This window comes from Columba livia, chromosome 9 (assembly GCF_036013475.1).
Source record: "Columba livia isolate bColLiv1 breed racing homer chromosome 9, bColLiv1.pat.W.v2, whole genome shotgun sequence".
In the NCBI taxonomy this organism is placed as follows: Eukaryota; Metazoa; Chordata; class Aves; order Columbiformes; family Columbidae; genus Columba; species Columba livia.
In genome coordinates this window covers 5,623,867-5,640,535 of record NC_088610.1, presented here as the reverse complement: position 1 = coordinate 5,640,535, position 16,669 = coordinate 5,623,867, and the positions used below count along the sequence as shown (strand labels likewise).

General features: G+C 39.6%; 1 protein-coding gene across 25 annotated transcripts in view; it reads left to right on the top strand.

The window, feature by feature from the left end:
• Positions 1 to 16,669, top strand: part of LRCH3 (leucine rich repeats and calponin homology domain containing 3) — a 62,031-nt gene that overhangs the window by 19,159 nt on the left and 26,203 nt on the right. For all 25 annotated transcript variants that reach the window (XM_065072882.1, XM_065072884.1, XM_065072880.1 and 22 more), the window contains exons 2-9: positions 4,473 to 4,617; positions 6,127 to 6,253; positions 7,016 to 7,121; positions 7,294 to 7,430; positions 8,391 to 8,500; positions 12,634 to 12,727; positions 13,598 to 13,718; positions 16,210 to 16,358. In XM_065072882.1, coding sequence (XP_064928954.1) covers positions 4,473 to 4,617; positions 6,127 to 6,253; positions 7,016 to 7,121; positions 7,294 to 7,430; positions 8,391 to 8,500; positions 12,634 to 12,727; positions 13,598 to 13,718; positions 16,210 to 16,358 — 989 coding nt within the window. The remainder of the gene's footprint in view (positions 1 to 4,472; positions 4,618 to 6,126; positions 6,254 to 7,015; positions 7,122 to 7,293; positions 7,431 to 8,390; positions 8,501 to 12,633; positions 12,728 to 13,597; positions 13,719 to 16,209; positions 16,359 to 16,669) is intronic.

Here is a 16,669-nt window from a genome sequence, read left to right as displayed (position 1 = left end):
AGAATCATATCAGAGGTATTCTTTTATCATGATTTTGGGTTTTCTTGTGCAAGAAAACAGTCAGTATAATAATCGCAGTAGCTCATCTGCTTAGGACTGTGCTTTCATTTTATTCATTTTCTTTTAGTAGCTTTATGGGAATGTTTCCTGAAAATCATCAGGATCACAAGGATTGCTCTTCTCAGATTTTAATTTCAATTTCTGAAATGTTTGGCAGGTGAAACAAATCAATTCATAAAACTGGGATCAATACATAACAATGTGCTCCCAGTGCATTTGGGAATGCAATTAATTGTTCTAATAGAATTAATTCTAAATGTCGTCACTTTTCTCAAAAGATCTGGTTAGTGACGTTATCTGAAACGTGTCTGTAAGCTGAGCAGTTCCTTTCCATGGGGCAGCCTGACATGTGAGAGCAGTAGCTGTAAATGACAAGTTCAGGTGAGCTGCTTTCTGTATGTGCGAGCTTACAATTACATCAGCCACTTCAAGGCTATTCTTCGGTGTTTTATGAGAAGCTGATGATTGCGGTTTTGTTGTTATCATTGTGAAACTGTGGAATTTGCTTCTGGTCTTTGAGTTGCATGTGGGGATAAAAAGCGTGTTTACACAGCTCCAGATTTTGCATGTGTTTCTTGAGCAGCTGTACTTTGTCCTCTATAGCACTCCATTCTGCCTTTTTCCTTTTGTCACTATACTGGTTGTCAGCCCTCTTGGCTTGTCTAATTATTTATATGAAAATATATTTCTGTCTGTAAGTTGCAAGCTAATATATCTTAGATTTGTCTGGTATAAAAGGAAACCTGTGTTTTTAAGATATAACACATGCTTCCTAGTTTTAGGGGAACAGAACCCTTTCTTGCCCTTCAGCTGTAGTCGTCCTAGTTGAGGACAGCATGTAGGAGCCGGTGTCACCATCAGGATTTAGATCAATTCACAGATACCCGTATTGTTGCATTCGTGCGCATTCATGGCTGGCGTCACACAGTGACAACAGGGACACCTACATCGCGGGTAGGAGCCAACAATTTACAGCTGCTGACATAATGTCACCATCTCTCTTACGCCAGCGTTTCACCAGCGGGTGTTACGGTGATTGCTGACTTTTGGTTTTGAACAGACAGCCCAAAATTGAGGCTCTGCTGGCTTACATTTATAAATAAATAAATAAATAAATAAGATTTTAAATGTGTGTGGGGAACACATGCAGATACATGTCCTGGTGACAATGGCAGATTTTCATCAATGTTTTGTAGCGCAGGCCAGGCCTAGAACTGGCCCTCATTGTCATAGTTAATTGGAGTGGGAGCCGAAGCCATATTCCCATCGGAACAGGATTAGCGGACTGGTCACATTAGCATCCCATGATGAATTGGAATTCACCACCACCCAGCTGGTCTGAGTGCCAGCAACAGTTGAGCTGCAGCTCCCTCTCTTTATAGCGTATGTAGCCAGTTAAAGTACCCGATACCCTAAACTGTGCAGCTTTATGCATCAGTGATTTTCCTTTGGAGACAAACTTTGTGTTACAGATTAAGTTAAAGATGTGCAAACACAGCCCTGCGAATGTTTGATGTTAGAGAAACATTCTTCTTTGAGCAGAAAGAGTTTACGTTTAATGCCGAATGATGCAATTTGAAAAGTAGTGTGTTCTCTAGTCACATATAACGTTGGATTTTATGGCTTTCTGAACAGAATCCCAATTAAGATGGGAAGGGTCAGTGATCTGGCTCCACTCTGAGATTTCATTTTTGTGTTCGTCCCGTTGGCTTTTTTATCTTTCACAAAGAGCTTAGTTCCAAAGAACGCTTCTCATTTACCAAAATTCCACATGATGTTGTCTTCAAGGAAACACATTCATTTTTAGCAGGCTAGAAGAACCCTTTTTAAAGGTAACAGTAATTTTTAGCCCATGAAATGTGAACACAAATAAATCCTAGTTCAAATTATAATAGCCATATTTCACTCATATGCATCTTAGGATATACACAAATACTTTACTGATTCCTTTCCACGCATGCAATTAAAGACCAGAAGCAAAGTCCACTTTACTGATTCCTTTACTGTCTACAGATTCTTAAGCAGGTTCTACTCAGTCCAATTCATTTGCTGTTTCCACTTAGGCCGGAGTTCGATGGGTGCGTTAAATCGGCAAAATAATCCCTGCTGCCCGAACAGGGGACTTTGCTGCCCGCGCTGTTGTTTTCTCCCTGGTGCTGGCACAGAGTTTACGGGGCTGTGCGATCAGGTGATCAGAAAAACTCTTGTATTGAATTTCAATCAGAGTTTCCCACAAACTCTGGCAATACAAAGGGCCTGGGATGAGCAACACAAGTAAGAAAACTTTGGGGTTGGCAGTAGCAGGAAGCAGGATCCATCATTGTGGCCCTTATTTGCATTTTATGCATTTATCTGCGGTTTTATCTGGATTAGTGTATGGTAAGACGAAGATGTTTATGGAAGCTGTCTTCAGCGATCTGTGAATACAGGGTCTTCTTTGCTCTTAGAAGAAAAAAAAGCAGGGGGAAGGTTGCGTCCCAAAAAATGGAAAAGGGGACAAAGATCTCGAACTTTTTTCTGTCATAAGGGAGTTAAACAATTCTAGATATGCAATGCAGACTTAACGATGATTGCTTCTGTTTTGTAATTTTAGCTCCCACTATTGGAGCTGGTCAGAAATGTTCATTTTAAAGTGTTTGGTTTCCAAAATCAAATTTGGATGAGTTTAAGCTGACCTCATGTTTGAGGCTGACACAAGCTGCAAAGAAGCATGTAGTGTGTTTGGGTTTTTTTATTATTATTAATAAATTTACTGTTGTTATTACAATTTCTTTTATACTCGTTGCAAAACAAACAAGGAGTTTTGCTATGTTCCCTATTACCTTTTGGTATTGGTGGATTAGAAGTTCCCATGGTTTTCATGTTTTCTCATGTGTGTGCACTGTGTAACATCTGCTGAACTTGATACCCACCGTAGCCTCTGCTATAGTTGGCTTCAGTCACACCTGTAGATTGGATAATGCAGTTCCTTCCCACTTGTGCTTTCAAGTACAAAGTTTTTCACAGTATTTCTTTCTACTGAGATTTTGAATTACTGGTTGTTTATCAATAGTAGCTGATGGCTTGTTCTACACCTTGATGTAGACCTAGAGTCAGCTCCAGCTGCTCTTGGAGTGTCTTATTTTCCTTGGGCAACCTAGAGCAGCAGACATTGGAACAGTGCGAGGCAGGATAGCTGTCAGTTTGTTGTATATGTTTTGGGGTGGGAGCTTTTATCCTTTTGTGCTGATGAGGAGAAAATGAAATACAAAACAAATGAAGAAAATAGCAATTAGATTTGGATTATGTTCTTTTTTTAATCCTTCGTAACACCGATTCAGGTCAGATGGGTTTTTACAACGGATGTCTGCCCTCCCTTAAAAATGTAAAGGTGAGATGTCAGTTTATTAAACAGGCATTGTCTCTAGGGACTCCCTGCTGACACAAGGTGTGAGAATAACCCCTGTGAGAGTTAAGCGCTGGATGTGTTTGTGAGAACTGTCCTTTGGCATGTATGAGCAAGAGCTTTCCTTCACCTTTACAGGAAAAAGAACCCTTGGCAACTGCATTATTTATCACAATGCAGCTTTTACTCTTGAAAGAGAGTAATACTGATAGGTATTTCATACGTATGGACTGGTAATTGGAACTGGCTAAGGAAAAATATAGATTCTTCAAATACAAACGTTTGGTAGTGGTTTTGGTTAAACTTGTGTCTCTTGCCAAGCAAGGAATGTATGATCACAAAGAAGCAGTAAACCTTACTGCTGGCAGCAAGCAGAGCATTTCTCTCCTGCTGGGGAGATCTTTTATTGAAAATCCCTCCATTGCTCGGTTGAGATTACAGGCTCGAACTAGTATCTCCTTCTGAAGGAGGGAATGATTTGGATGGAGTACAGTGTGTGCCTCATGCTTCCCCTGTTGGAACTGTAACCTACAAATATGCATATATCTATATAAAGGATATATTTTAGACCAGAAATTTGAAGCTGAGATTTCTGTATAGCAGGGGGTACCTTAGTAGGGGGCTGGGAGAAAAATACTTTATGATTCTTTTCATGACAGCACTGCCCAGCCAATACCAACTCCATAATCTAGAGATGGTCCTGGAACAGAGATTTGAAGCTGGGCTTTCAGCATCTTAAACCATCTTACTCTAAGCAGAAGGCAGTTTGGGATGTTTAAGCATGACTATGAAAGGAATGTTCCATCTGGCTCTCCCTTTTTCATTGCAGATGTAAGATTTTAAAAGATGTTGTTTTATTTCGTGTGTGAAGTGAGAGTTGCTTCATAATCTTGAAAATTTTGCAGGCAGGACAGTGAAAATTATTCCTGTCCAATTGTTCCATCACTGTGTGTGACGGCGAATATACAGACTATACTTGTCCTCGTGAAGTTTTAAGACTGAATGTTTCTTTTTTCCCTCCCTTCAGATTTCTCCCGGAACAGACTGTCAGAGCTTCCAGCAGAGGCATGTCACTTTGTCTCCCTCGAGAGTCTTAACTTGTACCAGAACTGCATTCGATATATCCCAGAGGCTGTTCTGAACTTACAGTCCTTAACGTTTCTAAATATCAGGTAACGACTGTCTCAGAAATTTTGCTCTAGCATCAGTAGTCTAGGTTTATAAATGTCGATGCATCCATAAGTAACGCTAACATGGTGTCTCATCTTCACATTGTTATGTTGTATGTCATTGATTCAAAGCAACCCAAACCAGTCTTACCCACTTAAGTGGATCAGGGGGCATGAGGAGTAAACAACAGCTTGTAGAAGTGGAGGATGAAGGGAAAGCTAATTCCAATGTAAAGGACTCAAAAAATTAATTCCAGTAGTTTTCATGTGAAACGCAGGCATGCAGACTGAAAAGAGAGGATGGAGCTTTTGGATAGTCTTCACAATTCGGCTCCCGGCAGCTGAATAAGGCTTATGCAATTGACCTTTACCTTCGCTCTACTGGTGTCTTTTAAAGATCTTTCTCTGCCAGCATTAAAAGCTAATTGCTGCAACTTGGCCTGTTGATGGAATTCAACTGTGTACAGTGTCCTCCATTTGTAGAAGGTCTTTTATGAGGTGTGGAAAGTCATTCATCACAAATTGGCAGTGATATCTATCACAAAAGTCTTCAGGCCATTTCCTTCTGCTGTTAGACCTCTGCCAATTTATTATGCTTATGTTTCTTTATTTTCTTTTTTTATTGATGGTGAGAATTGTAGGAATAGGATATGAATCAGGTATGGGTTTCCTATTGCTGTGATCTCCAGTAGGTGCAGTCCAATTACCATCATTTTACAAACTGCGCTTGGTTCGCCTGTTGCTCAGAACATCTCTTTTTTTTGCCTTAATAGTAGGGAAATCGGTGTTTCAAGCATGAAATGATACAGCAGCATATTTGGGTAAATTTCAACACCCAATCAAAGCCTTAGTTAAGGTCCTAATAGCTTTTCTTTTCATTATCCAGTGACTCCTCCTTGCTACATTTTGTTTTGGAAGGACATCTTTGTCTTTCACAATCCATTCTTTTTCTGCCTGATTCTCACCTGAGGTTACAATCCAGTCATATGACCTCGTACTTGCTCTAATTGTGGTTTATTATGAAATGTCCAAGACTGTATTTTGGAATAGGGGAATCCGTTGTACCAAGATTCTTGATCCACATGACTTACTGAATATTGAAAGTATATTTCTAATTGAGTAAGTAATGACTTTCTCTGTGACATTTTGTGTGTGCTGACCTGCAGTACTACCTGTCGTAAGGGCTTTTGCAAAACGCTGTTCAAACACACTCCTTTGTGACAGGGGTGGCCAGTTATCAAAAGCACGTGAAAAGACAGGAAAATATCATATTCCCCAGCACTGTGTTTGAAAACATCTGGTCAGGCTTGGTACTTGATATTCAGAGTTTGTTCACACATAATTAGATAAAGCAAGTAATGAAGAAGGGTTTGATAGAACTAATTTTACAGTAATTATATAAAAACTGGTCATCTAAGTGGATGCTTTTTGCATGTGTCTTTCATTGCATTCAGATGTGAGGTGATTTCTCATTAGAGTTCTGATGATTTTGTTTTCTTTCTGTCCAAAAAGTCGCAACCAGCTTTCAACATTGCCAGTACACCTCTGTAGCCTACCGCTAAAGGTTTTGATAGCGAGTAATAATAAGTTGGTTTCAATACCTGAAGAAATTGGACAGCTCAGGCAGCTGACAGAGCTTGTAAGTATACAGTTATTTTTTAACTATTCCTGTTCAGTCTTTGATTTTTAATTGATGTGTTTAATAGGTTTGGAAGTGCTTCAGGAAAAATAACAGGGTTTTTTAAACTGATGCTATCTGGGCTTGTGCAAGATCAACATCTCATTTCTCATTCTGCTGAGAACTTTGTGGTTGTAAGCCAGTCACTTGTATGCAATAAGTTACTTAAATCTGTTCTTAGCCTAAGGAAGATTTTTATTTGCCATAGTATTTCCAGCTATGTTTTGACTTTGTATAGAGGTGTTAGAAAAATGTTTGAAATACTCTGAGATTAAAAAAATATATATATATTGTAGTAAGATGCCTTGCACCGGACAGCAAATGCTCCACGTCATTTTAATGAAGAGTCTTCCCTGTTTTTGAAAGGAAGGCTGGATGGAATTAGTGCTGTTGGTGCGTTGTTTCTGGCAAAAAGCTTTTATATAGCGAGTTGCACTGTCTCAAATAACATGCAATAACTTGAATGAGAGAACTTGAAATAGACTTCTACATCTGAATGCTTAGTCTTTTAAATATTTTATTGCCCCTTATATTTAAAATTAGAATAATGCTTTACATCGTCAATGAGACGTAATGAACATAAGGATCTGAGGTGTTGTGTAAATGGTTGTCTTTTTATTTCAGTCCCTAAATGAAACGCTATATATTGTAATTAACAGAGGCTTACCCGTCAGTGCTGGTAATGTCAAAACCACTATCTCATTCTTTGCTCTTGCTTTGTAGGATGTGAGCTGTAATGAAATACAGACAATACCTCCACAGATTGGCAATTTGGAATCCTTGCGGGACCTAAATGTCAGAAGAAATAATTTGGTGCGTTTACCTGAAGGTGAGATAAAGGCTGTCAGTTGTAACAGCAGAAATTTCAAGCACTTCTTTATTTCCAATGCACTTTTCTTGCCCTGAGAACTAGAAGCAGTGTAGTTGAATATTTTGTCAAACACACATTTTTATACTCTTGTTTTTAAATCTACTGAATTGTGTTTATTTTCTATCTGCAGAACTTGCTGAGTTGCCTTTGATTCGATTAGATTTCTCCTGCAACAAAATAACAACAATACCAGTTTGTTATAGGAACCTCAGACATCTGCAGACCATCATGTTAGAAAACAACCCTCTCCAGTCACCCCCTGCACAGGTAAACTGCAGCAAGGAATTCGGATGACGAGTTCAACTAATAAGCGCAGAACAAAGTTAACGGCTGAAGGATTATGTTACAAACTTTATTTAAGAACAAGAGAACTTTAAACAGATTGTATTGTCTAAAACGGTTAAATACACAGCACAGGTTGAAAAATCTGTTTTTCTTACTTTACTGTATTGATAGTCTCACCTGTGGGATATTAATAAGAATTCCACTGTTGGTATTGAATTAAAGTTAGCTGAACATTTCTGCCTTCATTGTAGGAGAGAGGAAGCTGTCTTAGGCGAGAGTGGCTTTTGTGCCACTCAGATGTCAAAATTTTGACTGAGGCCTCAGTGCTGCTCTGTGCAGGTTCACTTTGCAGCAAAGTGCTCAAATTAGCCTTTGAGCTAGAAACTGCAATATGGTTAGTGAGTAATTTGATTTTTAATGTGGCTGTAAAAGCCCTTGGGTGTTTTAAGTTCTCCTATGAGCTGCTGCTTCTGAGTCAGCAGTGACACTTGCTAAGACCGGTGGCTTCAGCAGGGCTTTGCCTCTGTTTTGAAAGCCAAGACAGCTGTTATTTGCTTCCTTCACTGTAAACTGGAGCTTGCTCTGGCAATCCGCCACTGCAGTTCAAAGCTGGGCATGGGTGGGATGCATCTGTTCTGTTGCCAAGGGCATAAATTCTAGTACTTGTAAATGCTTATGTCTTGTTTGCATGGGGAAATTTCAGCATCCAGGTGACAAAGCTGTGTGCAGACCAGGTGTACCTGAAGGACAGCTTCCATTTGTCTCTCACGGGCATCCTGTGGTGCTCCCCTATAGCTGTTTCTCTAAAATGCAGTAACATAAGAAGATGCACTGGTTGACATAAATATGCCTATTTGTTACTCTCAACTACAGGTTAAATGTCTGCAGAGTGTTTTGAAAACATATTGTCAAATTATACTTGTGTATTTTTTTTTTTTTAAGATATGTATAAAAGGAAAAATTCACATATTTAAATACCTGAACATAGAAGCATGCAAGATAGCTCCAGACTTGCCTGATTATGATAGGAGACCCATGGGATTTGGATCCTGGTAAGTTTGGCACAACCCAAGTTCCTTGTTTTGATGACATTTGGGAAAATTTTATCAGTTATCTGAGTTAAAAAATAAATCCAAGGCCTGTTCATTGGTAAGTGCATTGATGGAGGTGGCTTTGAAGAGTATCATCTGTGTTATCTCGTGGTGTATTCTAACAAGATACCACTACGTAAGAAGCGAGGAGCAGTTCAGAAGAAGACCTGGGTAATATCATATGAAAGGCAGCATAAGAGCTGATACACCATAATAACAGTGTGTTGGTATCTTCATAATATAGGGATTGTTCTCGTGTTGTTAAGGTGTTCGGTTTATGAGATCTTAATATTTTCCACATCCTTACTGAAGTATATCCCTGCTGTGATTATTTTTAACCTTCTGTACAGAATTTTATAACTACTTGCTTGAACTACAGGTATAAGTGCTGATCTCCACCCCATTAGTAAACTGTTATTCTTGGCAAACTTTCACTTGGCACGATTCTTTAGCGTTGTAACACAAATATTGGAATAGTCAACCGTATCAGCTGCTAAATTAAGATGTCTAGAGAAAAGCAGCAGTTAAGATTATTTCTTTTACATGATACAGAAGAAAGGGAGTCAGTAAAGTGTGAAACTAAATATATATAAAAAATACCTCGGTCACCTTGAAAGGTGTTAATAAAGTGTGGAGGAATAAGTTTGCTAGCGGATATACCGCTATCTGAGCAGCAATAAAACACAGATCAGAGGGTCTCACAATAAATCATCATGGGTCAGATCTGCGAAGAAGAATTTGCATGAGAGACTGACAGAGTGATTCCTCATCAGCACTGGATGTCTTCAATTATTTTTCTAGGTGAGGTCAATATATAAGCATTTTATGAGTGTTACTCAGTTTCTTAGAGCTGTTGCAGAATGTTTCTACATAATACTGGGGATAATGTCCTGTTGCTGAAAAGTCTCTAAATGTTAAACTGTCATGATCTGTGTAGCATAGTTTATTTTTTTAATAGAAACTCCAACAAAATCAGTGGGCTGTGTGATTGCTGATTTATTGTTGTCTGTAGCTGTAAATTACTTTGAAAGTTTTCATTTATTTGTGAAATGAGAAGAATTTATGTATTTTAATCATAGCTTGGAATTATGAATGAAAAAACAAGTGCAGAACTGGTTGAGGGTGCTTTTCTAGACTTGCTTCCAGATTCAGCTCATTGAAATGAGCTTCAGCTGCCTTCCCTGTCGCTGGATTTCCATCCCCAAGAGGAGACAAGAGTTGGTGATAGAATTATTTGTTGTTACCAAACTGCTTAGGGCCTTTAGTGTTGCAGGTGGTTCCTCACATGTTCTTACGGAACTTGGGATGTAAGAATTAAAAGCATTCAGCTACAATATAGTTAATGTTTCCAGGCAAGTCACAGGAGCTTTATGTTTGTTATCTTCAAAGGTGACCAACAGAAATGAGATATCAGGCAGTACACCTAGACTTTGTTGCGGTTTTATCTGGTAAGCGAGGTGAAATACCATGGAAGTTAAGAATCTGAAACTGAGTTGTAGAGATTCTTGAAGTTTAAGGAAGTTTGTCATGCTGTCAGTTGACTCTTGATCAAACATTTTTTAACAACGAAGTTGTTAACGCTGCTAATGAAACAAGATATTACGGCAGGAAGTGTGGTTTGGAGGTCACAGTGCAGCTGATTGTTTGTTTTAGCTTTGTCAAATTATATGGAACTGTTTGACCAGAGTGAAATCTTGTATGTTACAGGCCTTTTCTACGCATAAGCTATGTGAGGTTTATCTCACAGCAAGTGTTGATCTGCTGCAGTCAGTCTCTCGTTTGCAACACTGAAGTTCAGAGCAGCTGAGGATGGCGCTGGAGTGGATATATTGATGGGAGGCAGAACTGTCGAAGCCACATAGCAGTTCTTTAGGCGCTGAGGCAGACTGCTATAGTCTAGAGTTACAAGGCTTAAAATATGAAATATTAATGCATGAACCAATGTAGTGGGTATTCTGGGACTTGGGTTCTTTCTTACAGGAGGTAAAAATGTGTGGTTTAGGGTGGCTTTGGGGCTGTGTCTTTGAAACGTTGGCAAGTGGTGTCTTTCCTTTGGCTGTTGGCCTCACCAGACGTTCGGTTTCTTATCCTTTGACTTCAGGCCTTATGTAGCTTCCTGGATAAGTTGTAGTTGCCTCAAAATGCTCTGATCTATCCAAGTGCCTTTGTTGTTCCTTGCAGCTTGTTGATCAGGGAGGAATAAAAATCCCAAGTCTCAGCTGATTTTGGGATGTCTGCTGTATGATTATAAACATGTGAAGTGTGCAGCATTGCATAGCTGCTTTTAGATATGAGAGCTGGTGAGAGAGAAAGCAGCTTTCATGTTTAAAAATAAGAGTTCTGGGCACGGTGATTAAGAATTTTTGAGGTTCCAGATAAACTTAGTTGTAGATCTATTGCTCTTCAAAATCTCTAACTGAAAACAATTAAAAGAAAAATTGTGTCAAGGTACTTCCCCAGTTTTGAGATGTAGCCAAAGAGTCATTTCAACACTCTTCAATTTGCAATAATTGTTCAGCTTCGAACAGGGTTCTCAGGAGATTCTGAAAATATTGCTGCCTTTATATGGTATTATACTGCAGATGGATTTTTCTTTGACTTAGAGTTTAAATCCAATATTTGAGTACTGTGAACTGTTAGCCTAAGTATGGTTCTGTTGTCAGTGGTTCAGGTTAATAGTTCTTTAACCGCACTGGGAGATTTCATGGTCCTTCTTTTTCTTCCCCACCCACAAGAAGTTTGGTTTGGTTTTTTGTCATTCTTTTTTTCTAGGCGTTTGCTATGCAGGTGATCTTTCTGTTGAAATACAGGGCCATAAAGGTGGAACTCTTGAGTTAAGCAAGACTCCATGCAGATGCAAGAGCTCCTCTTTTGGCGTACGTTTGCAAAATCTAGATCTGCATAGAGGCAGATGTATTCCCTAACGTTTTTCATCTGTAGCCCTCCATTCCACCTCTTAGTGTTTTGCTGGTTTATGTCTATCTGAAATTTAAAATAGCCCAAGGTAACAGTCTCTCACTGTTGTACGAAGCCCCGTGCATGCATACGGTGCTGCATGAATTGTGGTAATAACAGTAATAATAATAATTTGAAAATAAGTATTTACTGAAAGAGCGATTTCAGAGGGAGCAGCAACTTGAGAGCAATACCAATGAGAAAATGACCTGCAATTGAGTCACCATGGGGTGAAGCAATTAGCTTCCTGAAATTCATTCGTCCTTGTGTATTATGTAGTAATTACTGCTGCAGTTCTCCCTGGGGCATGGAGTGCCAGCAGGACAGTGGAGCTGTTGTGAGATGCCATCTGCGGAGGATCAGACACGTCCCATTGTCTCTGTTGCTGGAGCTCTCTGCAGCAGTTGCCAGACTTGACATCTGTGGTGGCTGTACTGCTGAATTACGGACTTTCTGAGCCCAGAAAGTTGGAGAAGAACTGGATGGCTGCTTGGTTATTTGTATTGTAACACTGGGCACGTGTCTGACACCTTTTGTCTAGACATGGCATTGACGAAGTCAGGCTCTCTAGATGAAAACTGTACTGCTATATTTATTATATTGTGAAATATTTGAAATACTGTCCAGCCTTCTGCGCAGTTTCTTAGGTAGGTGATTATGATGAAGAAGACAGGTGTGTAATACTTTCTGCTTCCTTTTGTGTTGAAGTGTATTCTGATACACCTGTATTTTTAGTAATTTTGCGTGGATTTGTGCTTATCACAAAAAAAGTTTGTGGGACAGCGTTTTTCAACCAAAATACATGAGTAGCAGAAAATGAAAGTTTGACTTGTTAAAAAGTGAAATGAGAGACCACTTTGCGTTTTGCTTTGTCGTAATTCCTGCTTTGGAAATGTCTGAAGTATGGATATATACTTTGGATCGCGTTAGCTCTTAAAAGGCCAGGCCAGGGCAAGTGGGCAGCTGAGTGACTGTGTTTGTAGCCGTGAGAATATGCCTCTTGTTCTTTGTGGCAAATGCAGTCTGATTTCTATTGCACTGAGCTTGCGAACGCACTGCAACCGTGCTTGGTAGCTTGTTGTGCTGAGAAGCGTTTGGTGGTGTTTGTGCTACTCTAACCAAAACTGTGTGTTTGACAGCCATGAAGAACTCTATTCCAGTCGTCCCTATGGAGCACTCGATTCCGGCTTCAACAGCGTAGACAGCGGAGACAAAAGATGGTCAGGGAATGAAGTAAGTGTTGCAGCTCTATTTTTGTTGAGTGCAGTAGAGAGAAATAACAAGTGTGTGTCTCGAAGCATGTTCAATAGGTAACATGTATATGCTGGTTTGCAGGTTGCCTTGAGCCAAAATTATTTGTCATTTTATTGGAGAAAAACAAGCATAATTATATATGGGGTGGATGCAGAGTTGGGAATAATGAAAGAAATGTGTAAAACTGCATGAGATATTAATTTACTAGAACATAAAAGATGAGAAAGAAGGGGTTCCTCCTTTTTAAAAAAGCTTATAACTGTATCCTATTACAATGTTGAGTCAACTACAATTACTTGTGAGTAGTTGTTTGAATAAAATGAATCTGAACTTGAAAATTAAGCTTCAAAAATGAGACGGGAGTTTCATCTTTGTAGTTCATTTCAAATGTTAAAAATAAAATCTGATTGCCACTTAGAAGCAGGAAAATGAGATGCCTTAGCAAGGAGACTGTGAATTATACTTCCAAGGGAGAAGATCCCTTTTCTTCTTGGGAAAACCAGGAAAGGCCGTAGCCAAGACCTGAAGTGTTTCAGTGAGTTATACTCCGTACACCTGCTTGCACTCCTACCTTAGTTTTTGAGATGATTCTACGAGTTTCCGTCCTGTGATGTTTTCAAGCACTTGCAGGTATTGCAGAGCAAAACTATAGGCAAGCTGTTTTCTTCAAGAAACTTTGAATATGTGATTTTAAAGCCAAAACTCTATAGCTATATTTTACTTTAAGTTAGGGTTTTATAGGTGCAAAGCAGGACAGTTGAAGTAAAAACGCAAATCAGTAGGTAGCAGCTTACAAGGTGGTGTTTCCAAAGAAAAGCGTTTCTTGACTTCACTGTTTGTTTTGTAAAGCCAACAGATGAGTTCTCAGATCTCCCTTTGCGTGTGGCAGAGATCACGAAAGAGCAGAGACTGCGAAGAGAAAGTCAGTATCAAGAAAACCGAGGGAGCACCATCGTAACTAATGGTGGAGGTAAATAGTGAGCTTTGGCTGACAGTATTTCTTGCCATCATTATTAAGGTTCCCAAATACTTGCTATAAATAGTAGGTTGTCTAAAGAGGAAAAAGGTAAAAGTCTGGGTGTAATTATACAAAACCACAGTTGTGTAAGCAGTGTAAAAACACTGTTGTATTAAGGATGTTACAAGGCAAAATCAAATAGCATCAGAATTAGGATTACCTTGGAAACTTTGTTGGCATATATGCTACGTTAAGGTCTCCAAATACAAAACCAGTATTTTGGAATCTTGAATTTCGGTGCATGGAGTTTTGCTGCTTGAGCTACGGGGGAAAATTTACAGCAGCAGTAGATTGTCAGTGCTCTGTGCTGACTGCTGGCACAACGGCATGAGCAGTTTTGTCAGGGAATTTCATATTTCCAAGTAGCAAAAGTGCTTTATTCAGTAGCCTTGGGACATGCAAGCCGTCTAGGAGAGACTGGTATTTGTGAGTGATGTTGCTTTTTTGCACATTCTCAACTTGTCCTGCAGCCCTTTACAGTGGCACCCTTACATTTTTTCAAGACGTGATAGCACTTCCCATGTTTCTTGATCTCCACAGTCCTTCTCAATTTTAACATCCAATAATCTGCTGCTACCACTGGCTCACAGTTCACTCCTCTTCTTGGTTATATGTCCCACTTTTAGCTTTATTCCAGGTTTGGTTTTTTTTCAGTCATTCCTCCTCCATTTTGCGCTACTGATTATTAGATCTCATTGCCATATACTTTGATTAATTTTTCTTCTTTGTCTTCTTGGCTCCCTGTTTTCCATTTCCCCTAATGGCTCCAGTTCATATTCCCTGAGTGTTGTTTTTCTCAATTAGTTTTAATGCACAACTCCCACTTTTTCTTCCTTCTTCCCTCCTCATCCCCCCATCTTTTGCCATCTTCTTTTCTTGGTTGTATTCTTCTCTGTCACAGTATCTTGTTTTCTTTGCCACCTTTCAGAAATCCTGCAGCGTTTTGGTTGACTCACTCTTTTACGCATTAACAGACAAAAATAATCAGTTCAAACAGCTCAGTTCTGGCAGATTTAGAAGAATTGAAGACATGATGTTACGGGAAGCTGTGGGCAGCCTTAATAACAGGTAGTGCTGCCAGCTCTGCCTCTAAGGCTGACTTGATCTTTTTCTTTGGCGTTTGCGCACCAGGGATCTCAGAATCCCTCACTAGATATTAAGATGAAGCACAATCAGTTTGTGAGTATCTGAGAGGGGCACAAATTGGAGCGTGTAGCTGCCAGTAATCCAGGAGATCCCTTCCAATTTTACTTTCCTAACACAGTTACTAATGTCTTTCACCCTCTACTGTACCATTATTATCATCTAAGTTTAATAAGCGAGGATGGAAAGAAGGGATTCTTTTTTAGTTTTGGTTTGTTTTGTTGGAGATTGAAACCGAGCTGGGGATTGAAGGAAGCCGAAGTATTTTTGGTTTGGATGGTTGTAGCAGCAGAGGAGGTGGCTTTGGCGGTAACAGTTGCTAGATTGTGTGGTGAGGCAAAGAGAAGTCTGGTTTAGACAGGCAGGAAAGGGCTGGGGGAGTAGAAAAAGAATGTCTGCGAGGGAGTCTGCAGCAAGTTTGAGGAGGCTTGTAAGAAAAAGCAAGCTCTCGTGCTCAGAAAGGGAGCTTATGCTTTCCCTTGCATCCCCAGCACTACATTTTTCACCAGGGTAGTTTGCTCAACTCTCAGAATCCACATGCAGAATGTGTAAAAGCAGGGACAAGTGAAAAAATTGCCCTACATAATATCGCCCACACAAGGGAAAAATCAATACGAGCCAGACAGTGCTGTTTCTTGCTCTAATTCCAGCGGTTCCCGATTTCTTTTTTCATTCCTCTTTTTAAAACAAAACTGCGGATGTTTTTATGTTTTTTTAGAGGGGTTTTGTTGCTTCCTGTGCTGCCCTTCGTTATTTCCGCATACGCATTTTAGATGTATTGCATTTGCATCCAGATGACTTAGACGTGCTGCCCTGTGTTTTGTTGTTGTAGTAGTAAAAATAGAAGTATCTGTCATATCCATTCTAATTTTTCTGACAGAGATCAATTGGAACCAAGAGAAATGTCTCAAAATGTACACAAATCATCGTACAGTCTTGGTGTTAGATGACAGATTTTGATAGATAGTTTTTAATATTAAAAAACAGAAAATCACACTATGTACTTTAATTTTTCAGTCGCTGCAAAAGTATCTGATGCCAGCAATATAAAAGTGGGTGCTTGATACATGTTTTTCATTGCTTTTTAAAAAGCATAAATTTTGTCATTATTTCACAATCCGATGTTTAACAAATGTTAGTGGGCCAGGCAAAGTTGAAGAGTTTTCAGGCTGAGTTTTTCCAGACGGAAGAAAAACAGTAGGGATTTGGTTCTTGACATTGCTTTTTTGTCATTTTGGGGTTTTTTCCGCTGCTGTTGGTTGTCTAATTATGGGTGTTTTCTTTGTGTGTGTATGTCAAGTGGAACATGATCTCGATCAGATCGACTATATTGATAGCTGTGCCACAGAAGAGGAGGAGGAAGAGGTGAGACAACCCAAGTGCGTGGACTCGGAAAGCCTCAGCTCGCAATTCGTGGCGTATATCGACCAGCGGCGGATCTCCAATGAGGTGACGCTTTTACTTAAATGAGTTAAATTCTTATGCCTTAGGAAAGCCTTTGTGATGGTATTCATGCTTCTCATCCTCAGAGGCTTCCTTTGGTGTTTTGCCTTTTTTTTGATTAAAAAAAAGAATAGGTTTGATCTGGAGAAGGAGCACAGTGTTGTGCTTTGTGGAAGGTCAGAGCTGGAGTGTTAAGCAGCTCCCAAGTGCCCTTTGGGATATGTGGAATAAGGCTAAACTAGCCACACTGTTTTCCTGTCATGTGAGCGTGTGCTTTAGGCATATCTGAAGTAAATGGTTTTTCCAGAGGAGTGCTG